Consider the following 18,993-nt stretch of genomic DNA (forward strand, 5'->3'; position numbering starts at 1 on the left):
ATCCTCGATCATTCGATAAGTGTTACATATCATTTGTATCATTCTATACCGATTTCACATTTCATAATGTACCATATGATCAAGTAGTTGTGATCAATGGAGGTAAAGTAGATGAAAGTGTAATATCGATTTCACGATGTACATATGATATCAAAACGATCATTTCACTGTTGAATGCAAGTGATGCTCTATTTGAAGTAGTGTATAGTGGAAAAAAATGTATTTCGAGTCTATAACCAGTTTGTGATTCTTCCTCTGACACAACTCATTCATTCCTTGAATAAAGCGGTTCATTTATCGAGGTGTGTGGGAACATAAATGAGATCAAGGAACTATGGAAACCAGCAAAACGAAGAGGTGCCACTCGAGTGATCATCAGTGGGTTCAAACGAAACATATACTTCATCGATCTTATTGATTTCTCTTCCAAACAACACAAATCGATACAGGAAGTATTGGGATCACAAAAGAGTACTGGATTCTACAAGAATCGTGGATACAAATATGTCCTTGTATGTATTGATGGATATTCGAAATACCTGATAACTCGGAAATTGAAAAGCAAGAGTACCACAGAAGTCACTCATGCGATGAAGGACATCATTCAAACATATGGTGAATCATCAAAGCATAGTTGCTCGGATCGAGGTACCGAGTTCACCAATGCCATCTTTTGTACCAACATCTTGAACAAGTATGACATCACCATGTATCACATGGATTCAGCGAATAAGGCAGTACTAGATGAACGAACAATTCGAGATATCAAGGAACACATCATGGTTCCTTCATTCCATTCAATCAATCAATGGAAAGGTGTATGGTTTGATTTGATCGATGGTGCAGTTCGTATACATAATGAAAGAAAGAACAGAGACATCGGATATACACCCAATGACATTTGGCTTAACAACAACAACGATATCTTGTACATGGATAAAACAGAACCATCCAACATGACAGCAAAGGACACAACACCTCAATTCGATGTTGGTGATTATGTTGGAGTGACACGAAGACCTCGCATTTTGGAAAAGCGATCATTGACGAGAAAATGGTCTCAGGACTTGATTGAAGTGGTTGACATTGACGATCACATCATGCCATTGATGTACGAAGTGAAGAATGTGGAAAGTGATAGCACACAGAAGTGTTATGACTGGGAACTGCTGGCAAGCAAATGCAAACCACAACCAGCACCACCCATCACGCGATCCAAGAGTGGTAAAGAACCCAATACATTGAGAGAGGCAGCAAAATCACATCGACCCATTACGAGCACTCAGAAAAACAGAAGAAGCAACAACAACAACCTGGCTCAAGTGTTGGAAAACGATCGTGATACTCTTCACACCTCTCAGACATACAAGAGAAGGGATATTTGTGAATACAGAGATCATATGACTCTCACTTGTCCATTCGATTCCATTTACCAGTTTGGTATGGGAAAGGGTCACAAGATTGTTGAGTGTATCGATGAATGGCATATCGAGCAATCACACACCATCCATTGAAACACTCACCTTGTATTCCTTATCCACAACCGATTCGATGGAATCACAATGTTTGAATAGGACATCATTCTCATTGTAACATGGAATCGATGTGATTATGAGATATAAAGCAGAAGATAATTGGAATTGGCATTGATTATTGAATGGTTGAGTGGATGTGTGTGTATGTTCAAACAATGTGGCATTATTGACTTTCACAAAACACTCAGAAGGTATTATCCACGAATATTGATGAACGCTATCCACTGTCTCACACACGAGGACATGTTTGCCGTCGTTCTCTGGCATATAGATGAGCATGTTATCAAGCTTCTTGAACGTTTAATTGTTTCCATTGCTACTGAATATGATCGACATTGATTGATTCAATTTACTTTGGTTGATTTGGTTCATAGTGTTTGACATACACACCTTTCAGTCACGTTCCATTCATATTCGAATATGTGAACATATTGAATGAGAAACAAGTCAAATCCAAGACCATTGTGGAGAAGAACCTATACTAGTTATTGGCATAATTGACATATTGCAAATTCGTGGAGACTAAATTGAAACGAATGAAAGTGAAGTTTGTCACCACATGGAATGAACGCATGGCTATCATCTAAAAGCATGAATATGTTATGGCCGTGGGAACCACCATGTATTCCGAGAATGTGATCGGTCTCAAGTTGAATACACCTTTGAGGAAAGTAGTGAAACCGTTCTTCATAAGATTTGCTATTCTCGGCATGTCCAAACAAATCATATACAAATTCTACTACAATGTGTTCAAAAACACATTCGATAACATGGAGATACTGGGACAGGACACAGATTCTATCATCGTACAGTTGAACGATAACGTCAGTATTGTTTACGAGATGTGTGACATGGTTAAGTCGTTCGATTTCTTAGAATTGGATAACACGAACTATTTCTAAGGGCAACTCGTGAACTATGAAGATCAGGAAATGGACAAGAACAATTTCCCTTTGCTCTCATCATTCCTCAACGTTAACACGTAATTGTCGTGGCCTATTTTGAAGGATGAACACAATAGGCATCGCATCACGGAGTTCGCAGGACTCAGACCAAAGGTATAATGTCTGCTGGATGAGAAGAACGTAGTACACAGTGCGGCATAGGGAGTTCCATGAAATGTGGTAATCGATGATGAGCGAATAATTGTGAAGAACACCGATTTGTACAAGTGTGTACTTGAAGCAGAGAAGAAAGGAGATGTAGTCATTGAAAACAGCTTTAAACGTATCAATAACCAGGGATTCGATTTCACCACGAAGGAACATACTAAGACACTCATGACATGCACGGATAACAAGAGATAAATCATGGACCATAATATACATACACTGGTATTCGGGCATTAGCGGTTGGTTGATAAGTACAGACAAACTAACAAGTATTATCTTTGGCCATCGGCCAAATAGTATCGCTCTTTTGGCGCCGTCGAAACCTGGGTAGGGTCAAAAAATCGCACCTTTTTTCTTCTGAAGGGCAATAATAACAAGTTGTTTGGTGTGAGCAACGGTGAACCATAGAAGATAGGGTTCTGAGGAATGACTTTGGCTGTAATAATGTGTCATGATTTTTGGCCATTACCATTATACTGTTGAGAAATCGATAAGTAAAACTATTGCCATTCAGTAATATTTTTTGTTCAAATTAGGAATAAGAAAATCTTGACGAATCGCTAGTTATTTTGGATAAAATGATGTAATCTATAAAACAACTACAGCATACTTGTATGTCTCATGTAATAGATATCTAGATTTATCATTTAAATGTTAATAGGAATTATGCTTGAACTTTAAATGTATGTATCAAATATACAAGTTACACTTCTATCATTATGTATGGTGTTATTTCCAATACTATTCTTGGTAGAAAAATGAAACCAATTTCTCAATACTATGCATATTTCTATTACAAAACATTGAATAATAGAATAATTTGACTACGTAGATTACTAATGCAGATTACCTCCATTTGTCACTCTGTGGAATATTGTTGATACTTTTTAGTCTATAAAAAGTGATTTATCACATTCATTCTCATTTGTTTTGGGTCTGGAAGCCGAAATACTCTTTTATTCATATTCTTTAAATATAGCACTGTCTTTGTTAAAATGTTTGTAATATGTTGCCAACACACCATCTCCAGTATTCCATTTCTTACTTTTTCGCAGAACCCATTTATTTTGAGTTACAATACTCTCACCAACAACCCTGAAATTCATTTTTTCAATATTATCAGTATTCTCCATCATCCAAGTAAAGTCCTGTTTAAAAATCCATTCCATTTTCGGAAATAAAATCTAGCATAAAGTGCATGAATAGCGCCAAATGTTTCTTCTGATGGTGGTTGATCTGATTCGCGAAAAGAACATAACGACCGACGAGTCAGAAATTGCTTCCATGATTGAAGAGAAATATCCCGAGTTTAGTCGTAACGTTTAGAATAGTCGTTTGTTTGTTTAGAAACATCTCACTTCGGAATTTGAGAACTGTAATTGTTCATAGAATTCACTGTTTTTGGATTCCGACGTGAGTCCCTCTTTCCCAAATATTCATATAGATTTAGTAATTTTCAATGAGCGAACTCCAAACTTTCCGAAGATCGTATATCCCTCCTCTTCCTACCATTTTGACCAAGGACGTGAATGTGAAGAAATGCGAGGCACTGGGCGCTGCCGCTGATCACGGTATGGTTTTGGTACGGATTGATGATATGGATAGAGAAAATTCAGGCTTTGTTCCCCTGCACTTACGGACTTCCTCGTGTAGAGTATGAGGAGTGCACCGGCAAGGTCTGGAGACCCATGAACATCGGTGTGGTGCTTTCGGGAGGTCAGGCTCCTGGAGGTCACAACGTGATTGCCGGAATCTACGACTTCACGAAGAAGGTGGGCGGAAACATGTACGGATTCCGCTACGGACCCCGTGGTGTGTTCACCGGCAAGTACGTGAAGATCGACGACAAGTTCATGGACCAATACCGCAACATGGGAGGCTTCGATATGATCGGTTCGGGTCGTGACAAAATCAAGGGAGACGACCAGGTTCGTTATTTGTGTGTTGGCTTGATTTGTAGTTCCAAGCGTCCGCGAAGGTTTGCAACGATCTGGAATTGGACGGTCTGATCGTCATCGGAGGCGACGACTCGAACACAAACGCTGCCCTTCTGGCGGAGTACTTCCAGAGCATCCACCACCGCACGCACGTGATCGGCTGCCCCAAGACGATCGACGGCGATCTGAAGAACGACTACATCCCGGTGTCCTTCGGCTTCGACACGGCGTGCAAGATCTACTCGGAGCTGATCGGGAACATCTGCGTGGACGCGTTGTCTGCGCAGAAATACTACCACTTCGTGCGCTTGATGGGCCGCTCGGCGTCGCACATCACCATGGAATGCGCGTTCGAGACGCACCCGAACTACACGTTCATCGGCGAGGAGATCTCCCAGAAGAAGAAGTCGGTGAAGCAGATCACGCAGGAAGTGGTGGATCTGATCGTGGAGCGCGCCAAGCTCGGCAAGAACTACGGCGTGATTCTTCTCCCCGAGGGACTCATCGAGTTCATCCCCGAAATGGGCTCGCTGATCGAGGAGCTCAACGAGGTCATCGCGGCCGGCCACACCGCGCAGGACGACATCGCCGCGCACCTGCAGCCGGCGTCGCGCGAGCTGTTCGACTATCTGCCGCAGTCGCTGCGCGATCAGCTGACGCTGGACCGCGATTCGCACGGCAACGTGAAGGTCTCGCAGATCGAAACGGAGAAGTTCATCGTGTCCTGCGTGCAGAAGGAGCTGGACGCGCTCAAAGCGCAGGGCGTATACTCGGGCTCGTTCAACGCGCAGTGCCACTTCTTCGGGTACGAGGGCCGCTGCGGCCTGCCGTCGTGCTTCGACACGAACTACTGCTACGCGCTGGGCTACAACGCGGGCGTGCTGATCCACGAGGGACTCAACGGCATGATGTCCACCATCAGCAACCTGGACGCTCCGGTGGAGGCGTGGACGGCGGGCGGCGTGCCGGTGACGATGATGATGAACATCGAGCGACGCAACGGAAAGGACGAGCCGGTGATCAAGAAGGCGCTCGTGGAGCTGGACGGACTGCCCTATCGACGCTTTGTCGAGCAGGCCAAGAAGTGGAGACTCGGAGATTGCTATAGCTTCCCGGGACCCATTCAGTTCACGGGACCCGCGGCGAACGTGATCAACCAGACGCTGGCGTACGAGATCGAGGAGAGAAGAATGAGAAAGCATTGAGGAGGTTTTTGAGTCGTTTTTGGCGTGTTTGTTGCAGTCAGTCAGGGGTGTGGGAGGAAGGTGGTGAAGTAAAGGAGATAAGTGAGTGGAATTAAGTGGAATTGCTTTTTTTTCAAGGATCCAATGGAATTTAGGATGGAATCCATTTGTGGCACTTGGTGATGAATGATTCCATTTTGGAAGGGGGGTTGGAGTGTGGAGATTGGCAAAAATAGTTTTGTGTAAAGATCATTTCGAATGCCTATTGGAAATACTGTATACCTGTTCACGCGCAAACAAATGGGAGACGATAACGAGCTTGGAAGAAAGCTGATTCGTGGCTTCCTTGGAAACCTCGCGAAGCAAGAAGTACTCCCTAAGCTCTTGTTCTTTGTCAACGAGGGAACCTTCCTGGTGTGCACGGAGGACGAAACGCTTCTGACGCCTCTCCGCGCTCTGGCTGATAAGGGAGTGGATATCGCCGTGTGCAAGACTTGCCTGGACTTCTACAACATCCCTGTGGAGAAGATGCCTCTGGGTCGCGTTGGAACTTCTCCGGAGTTCGTGAAGATCACCACGGAGTTCCCTGTCATGACTGTCACATAATTGGGTTTTCATGATGCCTCTTTGTTTGATAAGAAACACAAATAGATCCATGAATGTTCTCGACGGATATGACTCTGATGGAGAAGAGTTCTCCTTCAACCCCTGTGGTAGAAGCGCGCATTTGTATTGACAATTAGAAGACATTGACTGGGATTCAACATAGGGTCGTATTATAACCCAGGATTGCAAAGTACTATGTAATAGTAACCTTTGTAGGATAAAAATAGAATGAATTGACCGAAATGGAAATTATAGCAATTGTGGGAGTAATTCGATACAATATTAACATTTTCTAGAGAAAGACCACCATTGATCATTCACAAATACTGAGAAGAAAGAGTGAGAACACCTAGACATTGAGATGAGTAGTTATTGTTGCTGAAGTTGAGAGAACGAAGCTTCCATACAATATTGTGCATTGGATATAGCATTATTAATCGGGTAGATTGGGAAATAGTCAATAATCCAAACAAAACGTTTTTACAAGTATTGAAGAGCAATCCAATTTAGAAAATGACAATTCATTTACCAGCAGAAGGATGAGATTGGAATTAATGATTATGTAAATTAGCATAGTATCAAAAGCAACTGATTTTAGTATCTCGCTCATAAGTAAAAAGGAGCTCTAATTTTGATTCCGCAGCTATAACACCACAACAAAACGGCTTTCAAAAACAAAACACGATAAATTAAACATACAATCTATATTATGCAGTTATGTCAAAGCAAGGATACTGCAATCTTTTTTTCTGAGTCAAAAAAACAGTGAGAATTAATAGCACATAAAAATATAATGGATTTTCAAAAAGTCACTTTCAATCGATTTTTCCTGGACCTCATTAAAGGAATCTGGTAGAAAACTATAGATAAGCTTGATATATCTATTTTGTTCATCAGTGTAAATACCAGATACTCTTCACTTTCACTGAACTATAATAATAGAAACTATATCCTTCAGATTCAATATTTCCAAGTTTTGGCATATCTACATTCAATCAAGATAAGAATATCATTCATACTTCACATTGTCAAGGAATATAATTCATCATCTCTTCCACATAGTTACATTCACCGCGTTGAATGAATTGTAGATTAAGATAATCTATTCATTTCATATTCAGTGGCATATCTATACCTAGAATCACAAAAGAACTGTAATTAAAAGTGTTTGATGTACTTCCAATTGTACTGAGCACAAAATTAGCCTCAAACTGATTCTTGGCAAGTACAAGCCATTATAAGCTTGAAAATACCATATAAGCAATTTGAACACCTCGTCTACATATTGTACAGTTAGAATAAAGAAATGCAAAGAAACAGAAAATCGAATTTGACACATTACTTTTGGTTCGAGCATATTCATTCTTATTATATATTTATGGTGAACAGTATCGACAGTAAGATTATGTAAATATATGTAGTTAATAGATCTAAGAAAACAAACCAGAGAATCGAGGTATTTTCTCAATGACTACATTACCAAAGAAAAAAGGAAGATTTCCATTGATGGAGTACAATATGAAGTCACTATATATCAAGGAAATCATTCCAATGAGTATTTGCTGAGTGAAATGAAAGATGGCAAAGTTGAAGGTCGATGTCAATTATTCAATCGTGGAATCTTAAGTCTTGCATGGGTAATGAAAAATGGAAAACGAATAGGTGACGTAACAGAATATAAGAATGGTAAAGCATTACGGAAAGAAAGCTGGGATTCAATTCTTGGAAATGATAGAGATCGAAGAATGATCGAAAATAGCAGAAGAGGATTGATTATGGCAATTCGGCGTAAATGTGAAAGCGATGAAGAGAATGATGATGTGGTGATATATCGTGGTGGATTTGATAAAGAAATGAATCGAGATGGTTATGGAATCGAATATGATGTAGAAAGTGGTAAAGAGAAGATAGAAGGATATTGGTCGAAAGACAAATTGATTCGAATCATTCGTGAATTTGATGCTGATAGTAACCAAATGATCGAATATGCTGAAAACAAGGGTGAGAATGGGAATGAAGATATTTTTAAACGTATTCCAATCTATATAGGAGGATATAGTATTGAAAATGACATATATATGCGAAATGGATTGGGATATTTGATTGATGAAGCCAGTGGAACAGCAATTCGTGAAAGTGAATGGGAACATGGAGAAGAAAAGAAAGGAGGAATTAACTTGTATAAAGGTTGGTATGTAAAAACAAATGCTGAGAATGATCGAAGTAAATGGAATAGGAAAGGTTTAATAACAAAACTAAATGAACAGATTAACAATACGTCTATACTGCGAATCGAAATCCACAATAGTGCAGAATTGAATTCAATGGATTTGGCAGTAAAAAATATGGTGATATGCTCGAGTAGCTGTAACCATTTGAAGGTATTGGAGATGAGCAAATATGAATTACTACAATCAATAGAAATCGGCGATGAATGTTTTGGATCAGTGAAAACATTCAAAATCGATGGATTGAATCGATTGAAAACTATCAAAATCGGCAAGAACTCATTTACTCAGGCAAAGAATGGTTATAGCAATGATGCATGGAAATCATTCCACATATTGAATTGTGAATCATTGCAATCCATTCAAATTGGTGAATTCAGTTTCAGTGATTTTGCTGGCGACTTTGAATTGAAGAATCTACCACAATTACAATCCATTCAAATTGGTACAATTGGAAGTTGGTCATATAATTTCTGGTGTAGTTCATTTGTGATTCGAGGTATTTAACTGATATTGATTACTTGAATGATGCATAGATCTTCTTAATCTACAATCCATCACATTAGGTGATCGTGCATTCTCTGATTCCTTATCGACAATAATTGAGAGTATTGAATGAATTCGAATGAAATGATTGATATAGATCTTCTTGTATTACACTCTATTCGACTTGGTTATTGTGCACTTTGTGGAAGAAATGAGGGTTCAAATTCATTGACAATGCGAAGTAAAAATGAAAAGGATTAAATGATTGAATGTAGATCTTCCAGCATTAGAATCAATTATCAATTCTGAAGGAGGTAGTTTTGTTAATACTAGGAAGGTTATCTTAGAATGTTTCTAACAAAAATACAAGATCTCAAATCTAGATATTCCATTGGTTAATAATGTAATGTTGTGCGAAGTAGATAATACAAAAGCCTTTTGTCATGTTAGTACCCCATATATGTATAGTACGATATAATTTTGCCTATATATAATGTGAAGATGTGAATGAATCATTAACGAAGCTTATCCCTGCTGTATTCATACCTGTAGATTATATACAACCTTCAGTTCAGCATTTGATTATTCCCAATGGGATTTGTAATAGCCCAAATATAACTGTCCTAAATTTGAGTCGATTTCCTGAATTGAGAGCAATAGAAATTGGAGATTATTGTTTCACATCAGTGACCAAATTTGTCATTAATGGGTTGAGTAAGTTAAATAGTTTGAGAATTGGAAGTTTTTCTTTTTCATCAGACAATATTCACAAATCTTTTTATGAATTTATAATGCCAGGTTTTTTCCATAAAGAACCAAGATCATTCCACGTAGTGAATTGCACATCATTACAAACAATTGATATTTCCGATTATAGTTTTAGTGATTATGGTGGTCAATTTGAATTACGAAAATTACCTAGCTTACAATCACTAAAGATTGGAAAACATGAACAGTTCTCAAACAACTTTGTTGACTGTTCATTTGAAATTCGATGTAACGATACAATTGGTAAGATGAACAATAGCTCTTCCAAAATTGAAGACCATTACATTGCTTAATGGTGCATTCTGTAATTCCTTATCAACAGTGTTTGAAGGTATAAATGAGTGAAGCGAAATGATCGTAAATAGATCTTCCATCTCTACGATACATTCAACTTGAGGGACAAACGTTACGTGGGGCAAAGAATGAATCATCCAGTCTGGTTATGCGAAGTAAAACTCTGAAGTATCATGGCATTTTTGTTGTTTAGATCTACCTGCATTAGAATCGATCATCAATCCTGGGGGGACCACATTTTCAGAAGTTAGGACAGTGAAATTAGAGAGTATTTGCAATGTATATAAGTATAGTGTATCTAGATATTCCCAATCTTAAAACAGTTTCACTTTCGGGTTCATTTGAGAAGGTTAAGACCAAAACTATCTCTAGTTTTTTCATTAATTTGATTAAATATCGTAGATGTTTCATTGGCTCTCTATAATCTCCTAAACCATCATGGATCTAAATAACAGGAACTATTTTATTTTGTAAAAAATAGGTCAAGTAATATTTGTTTACAACACTCTTTTCCACCAATTATCTAGAATTGTGTAATTTGTTATTAAGCTTTTCATCGATTTGGCTTGTAATGAGTAGCATTTTCCTTTCAAAATGTACTTTGATGGGCTCTAATGATAATATTTTCCTAATAACAACGAATGAGGTCTGTTCTGTGTGAAAAAATAACCATTTCGAAAACTTACCCTTTGCTTCATTAAGGACTCAAGAATAATGCCTGGAATTATACTATAAGCATGATTAGGCGCTGTGTTCTAAACGTATACTACCAACAATCGATATACATTATCCTTTTAATTATATTTTCTGGCTTTGTAATTACAATTCCATAATACTCCTTCTTCCATAATATTATATATAAAACAAACAGTACAGAATACACTAGCATACCATTCTACGACTAGTTCCACTTGCTGATGCTCGATTTTTCTTCCACAACGTTTTCTCATCAAAAGCAATTCTCGAAGGATGCTATCGCCCGTTTGTTCAAGACGCAATTGTTCTTCTCGAGTTAACGTTTCGCTTTCGAGCCGATCTCCAATACAATCCAGAGAGAACAGCGGCTTCTTTGCTCTCACCCAAATTACAAATGTCTTTTCGATCTCTTCCCAAGTGCAGTCTATCTGATATTGGTCCGAACACACTTCAATCCCTATGATGTTCGAGGTGGTAACAAACACGGGAGTACTACAAGAATACACAGATCCATCCATTCGGGTCAGTTTTACTTGTAGTTCCAGGTTTGTTTCTTCTCCTCGAAGCAGACACACACATTTCCGTTTCTTTGTACAGCATCTCCAGAGCTGCCTAAATAGATCAGGCAGAAGGGAAGCAGATCCCAAGTGAGTCGAATAGAAGGGAAGGAAAGAAAGAAAGAGAAAAGGAGATTCGCTTTTTGAAAACTCAAAGGTGGCTTGCCCCTCTGCGAAGGAAACCAATCCGATCGCTGTCGCTGTCGCTTGAATGAGATCCGCCTGGTTGAGAGATACAAAGGAAAGGAACAGAGTTCGAAGCAAAATGATGATTTTCGTGTTTAATGAGGCTATGAAATGGAAGCCGATGGAGTGAAGGATCGAAAGAAGAAAGAGTTTCGGGAATTCCAAAAGTTGGTTGATCTTGTCAGCTTCGATAAAGTGGCAGCAAAGATCCACAACCCAGTCAATGAGTTGGTTCTTTCCTTCTTGCTGTATAACATTCTGGGTGTATATCAATCCTCCAAGAAAGAAATACCACTTCTTTAGAGACGGGTTGAATTCCAAATGATCGAATAGGAGGGATGGAATCCAATCCAATGCGTCATCGAGATAGCCAGCAAAAACAATCGCTGATCCATAAAAGAAGACTACGTCTTCTCGTTCAGATTCAACAAAATGACTGGATGCGTTGGAATTAAACAGCTTCAGTTTGTAATGAGAAAAGAGACCTTCGGCTAGAATCAGACCGCATCTTTCTTCAACGGGAACTCTGGTTCCGGTTGCAAATAACTGCCCGATTTTGGGAATTCGACGAGAATCATCCAGCCAATCAGGAAGCCGATCAAAAGACCGAGTAACAAGCGATAACGAAATGACAGTAGTTAAGTAATATCGAGTAAGATAAAGCGAAGTGTATTCAATGGAATTATGAAGGAGTGATTCTAGAGTGTGGATAACTGCTTTGTTTTCTGTATTCTACATAATATTATGAAAGAAAGAAAGAAAAAGGATACATGGCAGACGATTCCTAAACCAAGAATCGAAACAAATAGCAGCATATAAATAGAATCAATTTTGTTTCTGTTCTTCCAATCGAACGATAAGGGAGAGTTCGGTTTTGAAACATCAAGAATCAAGTGGATGTAAAACTCAAGAATGTGAATGACTTGATGGTTATCCGAACCTCGGTAAGCAATGGCCAGTGCAAAGAGGAACTATCAATTAATCTATTTTGGAAAGAATCACATACTCCTAATTCGAACAGATAATCGACTTCGATTTGTCTGTTTGACTTGGATGTCCACTGATAGGCCGAACAAAGAACAAGCTTATGTTTATATAAAGACAGGGGAATGGAGAGCAAATGCTTCGAAAACCCTAGACTCAACAAAATCCCGATCTGTTCCTCATCCGAACGGTTTTCTAAAAGGTAATCTAGATCGTTGATCGTAATCGGAGCTGACGAATACTTCTCCAAAATAGGAGAAAGAATGGTGATTGTATTTTGAATGCGGGGGAAAAGCAGCGTTTCTCGAGAAAAATGGCACTCCATGACATCTCCCTCGTCGTTTTTTCTCCCTGACAGAATCAAATGCAGTGATAGAGAATGAAGCTGCTGGATCCAGGAAGGGTTCACTGATTTCTCAACGCATGGCTGCAAAAGAGCGTTTCCGTTCATACTAAGCAGTTGAGACTCAATTTGAGTGTGAATGAGTTGAGAAATATTCACAGACAAGTTTGTGGATGAGAGATTGAGATTCACTGTGTGAGGACTATACATCAATCTTCAGATACAAAGAAATTACGAAATCAAATTGTGAACTTCTTGGATCACTGAAGGCTCTTTCCTCTCAGACGCGTGTTTGAAGGTCCTCTTCTTTCGAGAGAGACCAAAAATAGATAGGAGTGGACTGATATTGAAACTCGAATCCTCAATCAGCTCTTTTCCGAGGAAGGCTTTCAATACTTTGAGCGGAAGATCCTCGCTTTGCTGATATTTCACATACAAATTCATTCGGTCTCGAATTCGTTCATCAGATTCATCAATAAAGCGAAGATGCAGAATCATTGGAAGCGGCAATTGCATGGATGGATCTACTCTTTCCCACATTAAGGGAGAATACGAATCATAAGCCTCTTTTAAAATGAGATTTGATATCCGAGTGATGCACTCGTTTAACGACTTTTCATCATTCATAATCCAAAAATAATCTGCCAAAAAGAGCAAAGTCTGCTCATCCGCATCGATTTGAATAATATCATTCGAAAAATGTACGTGATTCAAAAGTGGATTCGCCAGAGATAATAATTTGCTATTTAAGCAATCCAAAGGCAATTGGAAGTTTCGAAAAACAAGCATTGGATCAGAATATTCGATTAGAATTCCATCCGAAAAGCAGTATTCGGGAACTCGATTATTGTCCTCATCTACCATATCCACTTTCGAATCATATACCATAGCAATGGGTTCTTCGTGTTTGACTGATGTCAACATAATAGTAGATGATCCTAACACGATTCTCCATTCATCTGCACTGAATCGAACCAATAGAAACGGAGTGTCTGGCATTCTTCCTACAGCAGTACCTTCAATTTCGCAGACATAATCAATGCTCATTGGAAACATGGAATCTTTGTCCAGAAAGAAATCGGCTCCGACCTGATACACTTGAACTGCACAGCCTTCTTGACAGTACAGAAAGACTACCGAATCCACCTGGATCCAATAGAGTCTAGAATAGGCAGTGGAACTCTCCATCCCTTGAAAAACCTCATCCAGACACATTTCGGGACCGCAGAGTTGCTGAATAAACGCGTCGTTCAGCTCGCAGCCATCATCCTTCATCAGTTGTTCCAAAACTGCCTCTTCCGATTGAAGACCGATTGAAGTAGAGCTCGTGTTCACCCACCGCAGGAGACTATGACGACCCATGGATCGTTTATACAAGAATAGCAAGTGGACGTCGGGTAGTATGTCTATGATTGACATATCGTGCTCCAGATTGTCGGCAATTCGACTGCTAAACAGATCCATGGACGTGTTCATGATTCTCGAAAGATTGAGGGCAGTTATACTCAAATCCTCGCCTTCTTGCTTTTGTAAAATAGGCTTCGGTATATTCATCGGAGACGTAAGAGAGAAATACATCGGAATGGAGTGAATTGGAGTTGAAATCGAAAATGAAGTATTCATCGAAAATAAGTCCTCAATCCGTTCGAATACCAGTCCGTTTTCTATTGGATACATTGCTTGCATCCTACAGGGAAGGACAACCGAAAACAACTCTCCTTCTTCATTCCAAATATTGCAATAACTATAGGAGAGCGCTGCAATGCAATTGCCATAGCCAGCAAACGTGCACTCTGCAATCTTCTCAATTCGGTCCGGGGAATGCAACTGCCTTATCAGAGAACCATCAGTAACACGGTAAACATATAGTTCACATCCAGAGAAGGACAAGATGTGTGGGACCGACCCAAACTTTGAAAAGATGGGTTTCTCTCCCCTTATCCGATCGCTGAGTTGAATTCTCGCAAATTCAGAAACATTCATTGCTTGAATTCAAAATAGAAAAGCGTGGGATCCCAACTATTCTTTCCATGAAGAGCCTAAAAGTGATTTCAGATACGGCAGCCACATTCTCCAAGTTTCTAAAACTGCGAAATGTCAAATTCATTCAAAACGGCATGCCTCGCTCTTGGGACTACATTTCTGTATTTTCATTTTCATTTCGTTGAGTAAATAGAGTAAAGACTCGGTCACTGCCTTAGTTTTTGATAAGTATGGGAGAAGAGTGTTTTCTTCTGTAGAAAGAATCAGGAATTTGTTTGCGTGCAACAATTTCGTCCTGCAATGTTTTTTGGTGCTAGTGAAATGTCGAAGGAAACGATCAAGAATCCGAATATGGGGTACTGGTACAGTTCCTTGCTCTCTTTGATTATCTAGCTATGAGCTGTGCGCAGGTTTGCTGGACAGACCGAATCGATCCAAAGAACAAGCGGTTTGCGATGAGATACAGGAGGAACTGGGATATGTGGTTAAGCCAGAGGACTTAGAATTCGTCGGGAGGAGTAGCTCTTCTGCGGCATCTTAACCCTAGCTCCTGGCGCTGTTGGAATGTCGGGTTCCCGCATGTACATGTACTACGTGGAAGTCACTCCGGATCAGAAGAAGTTTCAAGGCGGTGGTTTGAAAGAGGAAGGGGAGCAAATTTCCGAATACCGCGTCCCTCTTTCCGAAATGGATGCTTTTCTCGCCGACTATGAACAAGAAAAATCGGCTTCAATTATGATGGGAATGTACTGGTGGCGTCATTTACGAGGAAAAAACTATCCTGTGGGCAAATTTACAAAATGGCATGTTTGTTAGAAAATATCACTATTCTCATTTCGCATCTCTCATCATAACAAGTATTTATACACACCACCATTTACGAAAGAGAAAACGATCCTTTACTCAAACAAACAAACATACAAGCAAAATGACACGTTTGTTAGAAAATATCACTTTCTCGCCAATGAACGTCCTCCTCCGGCTCGCTATCCTCCAGCATCCGAATTCGCTCCCGCATTCGCTCTCGAATCTCGTCGTTCACGCTGGCTTTTGGCGCGGGTTTCGACTCCGTTCTACATTCAACTCGCTTTTCTATCACACTTCTGCACTTTCCGGAGACGATGCTTCGTCGCCGGGTCCTGGATATCGTTTAAAAAGGGAAGAGGCGGGGGATGGGCTGGTTTAAGAGAAGGTTTGTCAGATGTGGAGAATGATGTTTCGATGGAGACTTCCTCGTACTGTAGAACGTCGGGAACGCGGGTAGGCGAGGGAATCGTCTGCGGAACCTCCTCCTGGCAGCGCTCCGAGCGCTGAGTATAGCGTTCTAATTCAGGAGGGAAGGGAGGAGGCGTCGGCTTTGGCTTTGGCGCAGACGATCGCACCTGCTTTTTTAGAAGATCGATCTCTGCTTCCTTGCGCTTGTTCTCCTCTTGAACCACCTCCATTTGTCTCTACATACTCGAGGAGGGGAGAGAAACAAAACCATCACAAATTCGAGCTTCTGCTGAATCTCGTCTACATCTTGGAGAGGTGTTTCTGCCTTTTGTTTCTTTTGCTGCGGAAAGAAAAACCGCACAGCCTGGATTACAAGGAATATGCAGGACTACGCTATTTATGCTTGATACTATACTCTCCGACGAAATGTACGACCCAATGGAACTGACCAAATTCTCAAAAAACAACATATTTTGAGCTCCGAATTCCTTATCGGTTACTCGACTCAAATGTCAACTTACTAGAAGCGAATAGGAAGGAGTGTTGAAGGATTGAAGGATCTTTTCTTGCTCCTGCCTCATTTTATATACGTTGGTCATTGTCTGCAGTTCCTGGGCGTTTCTCGACGACGATCCTTGATTTGAGCATAAACCGATTTTTATACCTTTTTCAGCTTCCTGCCCACTTGCAAACTCCGGAGCAGGTAGGTCCATTCAAGATGGATTGTGAATAACGGAGAAATGGAATTCCAGAATTGATGAATCATTTAAAAAAGCCATTTCTATGCGTTATCTATTGCTGATTGTGTTGTGTATATTGCTACTGAGTAGTAAATCGCGTCTGCTCTCTTATGTAGATGGTAGTTGCAACTCCATTGCATTCCGTCGTTTAGCAGACGATGGTGAATCTAGTTGCATAAACGGAGATTACAATAATGGAACGTGTATTTGTGACGAGAAGTAAGGCGATTCAAACACCTTGTTAAATTCTAGTTTCGTTGGCGAGCATTGTGATGTGGAATGTCCTTTATCGACGGATGGAGATCCATGCAATAATCACGGCAAATGCGTTTTAGACTCCGATGGCACTTCCGCAAGTTGTACGTGCGATAAGGGGCATTACGGCCCTGCTTGCGAGCATTCCTGTCCTGGACTTGAAGAAACGGGTGATTCTGTACTGGAGTGTTCTGGTCATGGAACTTGCAACAAAGAGACGTTCGAGTGTACACGCGAAGAAGGCGTAAAGGACCAGGAGACGTGCTCCATGGAGGAATGCTCCGAGAGTACCTGCATCCACGGCACCTGCGTGGACGGTGTCTGCCAATGCAATCCCAACTACTACGGAACGACCTGCGAAACGTTCTGCGACATGCACACCACCTGCCACGACCACGGCGTCTGCAGTGAAAAGGACGGCGAGTGCATCTGCGTGTACGGCTGGGTGAACCCCGCCTGCGACAGCCCCTGCACGGCGTCGGCGAACTGCTCCGACCACGGCGTTTGCGACAGCTTCGGCGAGTGCATCTGCTACGACGGCTACGACGGCGAGTTCTGCGAGGCGCGGGACTTCGACTACTCCTTCCTGGTGGTTCTGCTTCTGCTCGGCAACGGCGTCGTCGCCTATTTGTGGTACCGCTCGCGCGTTGGCCTGTCGGATGCGCCTCACCGCTAGAACGCCTCCGTCTTCGAACGCAAAGTGTACCCGTCCGCTCTTCTCTCTCCTCGCTAGGCCGCAGTCGTTCAACCCCGACCAGCTGGCCGCGCGGCGCCAGCGCGAGGCGGAGAAGGCGCAGGCGCAGGCGGCGAGCCACGCGAACGCGAACCCGCTGCCGTCCGTGACGGTGACGATCAATTCGACGGAGGAGAAGTGGGTGTGTCCGGCGTGCACGTTCAGTAATCCCATGTCTGCCAAGCAGTGCGTGGTGTGCGCCACGAAGAAGGGCGCCGTGATCGACAAGACCGCGAGCGCGGATCTTTTCGCCGACGACGAAGAGGAGGTGAGCATCAAGCGGACGCGGAAGAGCAAGCGCGAGACGCGAAGAAGAGAGCCCGCCCGAAAGATCGAAGCTGCCGGCGTGGCGTCGCCGAGGCCGGCGGGAGGGAAGAAGGAGGCGACGAGCGAGCGGCTGACGGAGATCCCGAGCGATCTGGAGCTGCTGCCGTTGTGGGAGATGGGCGAGAGAGCGAGATGATGGGTAGAGATGCGAAGGAGGCGGAGGTGGAGCTGTTCAAAGACGAAACGATGCGGATCACGCTGATTTTGAAAAAGTAGAGGCGCGGGATCGGCGCGATTTGCGTGTAGATATGCCGATCCACATTTGATGAGCTGCGTCTGTCGCTTCTACGCGGTGGAGGGGGAGATCACCGACCTCGCACTCACGGTGGAAACGGGGAAACGGGGTAACGGGTAGTACGCGGCGCCGAAATACATCAAAGTGAATACCTATCCGATCTCATCCACGACGTTTTCGAAGGAGCAGCCTGCGAGTCAACAGCTGGCAGTAGGAGAGGGCGGAGAGTGCGACGTAGTTCTTGTTGTTGGAGGAGAAGCCGCTCAAGATTCGGATCTCGGGTACATTCAGCCACGACGGAAAGGAAATGTCCGTGCACACAGGAAGTCTTATGATTATGTAAACCAATCTTTTTTGCGCTGTTTGTGAGGAAAACGCAAGCGAACTACTACTACTACTATAAAACTTTGATGGAAGAGGAGCAAAGAAAATCCACAATCAGTTCGATTGCGGATTCAATCTCGTCGCTAGAGAGTAGACAAGCGGGGTAGGATTGACAAGCCAGGTCTTTTAAATCGGACATGGCGACTGTACTACATTTCTCCGATACGCGAGTCATCTACAAAGCAAGAGTTTATCGATCGGCTGA

The 18,993-nt window shown here is 41.8% G+C and overlaps 3 protein-coding genes; all 3 read left to right on the forward strand.

Annotated features, from left to right (window-relative positions):
* Nucleotides 1–4,091: 4,091 nt before the first annotated feature.
* Nucleotides 4,092–6,392, forward strand: GSBLH_T00004225001 (uncharacterized protein). XM_013043088.1 has 3 exons: nt 4,092–4,218; nt 4,253–4,575; nt 4,608–6,392. Exons 1-3 carry the CDS (start codon nt 4,107–4,109, stop codon nt 5,787–5,789), a joined length of 1,617 nt encoding a protein of 538 aa, XP_012898542.1. The 5' UTR covers nt 4,092–4,106; the 3' UTR covers nt 5,790–6,392.
* Nucleotides 6,393–14,946: 8,554 nt separating this feature from the next.
* Nucleotides 14,947–15,715, forward strand: GSBLH_T00004226001 (uncharacterized protein; the record flags this gene model as incomplete). The annotated part of the gene is made up of 5 exons (XM_013043089.1): nt 14,947–15,060; nt 15,093–15,127; nt 15,157–15,261; nt 15,293–15,417; nt 15,447–15,715. The coding sequence occupies 5 exons, from the start codon at nt 14,947–14,949 to the stop codon at nt 15,713–15,715; spliced, it is 648 nt and encodes a 215-aa protein (XP_012898543.1).
* Nucleotides 15,716–16,897: 1,182 nt separating this feature from the next.
* On the forward strand, nt 16,898–17,785 carry GSBLH_T00006785001 (uncharacterized protein; the record flags this gene model as incomplete). The annotated part of the gene is made up of 3 exons (XM_013043090.1): nt 16,898–16,940; nt 16,971–17,073; nt 17,107–17,785. 3 exons carry the CDS (start codon nt 16,898–16,900, stop codon nt 17,783–17,785), a joined length of 825 nt encoding a protein of 274 aa, XP_012898544.1.
* Between the last annotated feature and the right edge of the window lie 1,208 nt (nt 17,786–18,993).

This window comes from Blastocystis hominis, assembly GCF_000151665.1.
Source record: "Blastocystis hominis, Singapore isolate B (sub-type 7) whole genome shotgun sequence assembly, scaffold_6".
NCBI lineage: Eukaryota > Bigyra > Opalinata > Blastocystidae > Blastocystis > Blastocystis hominis.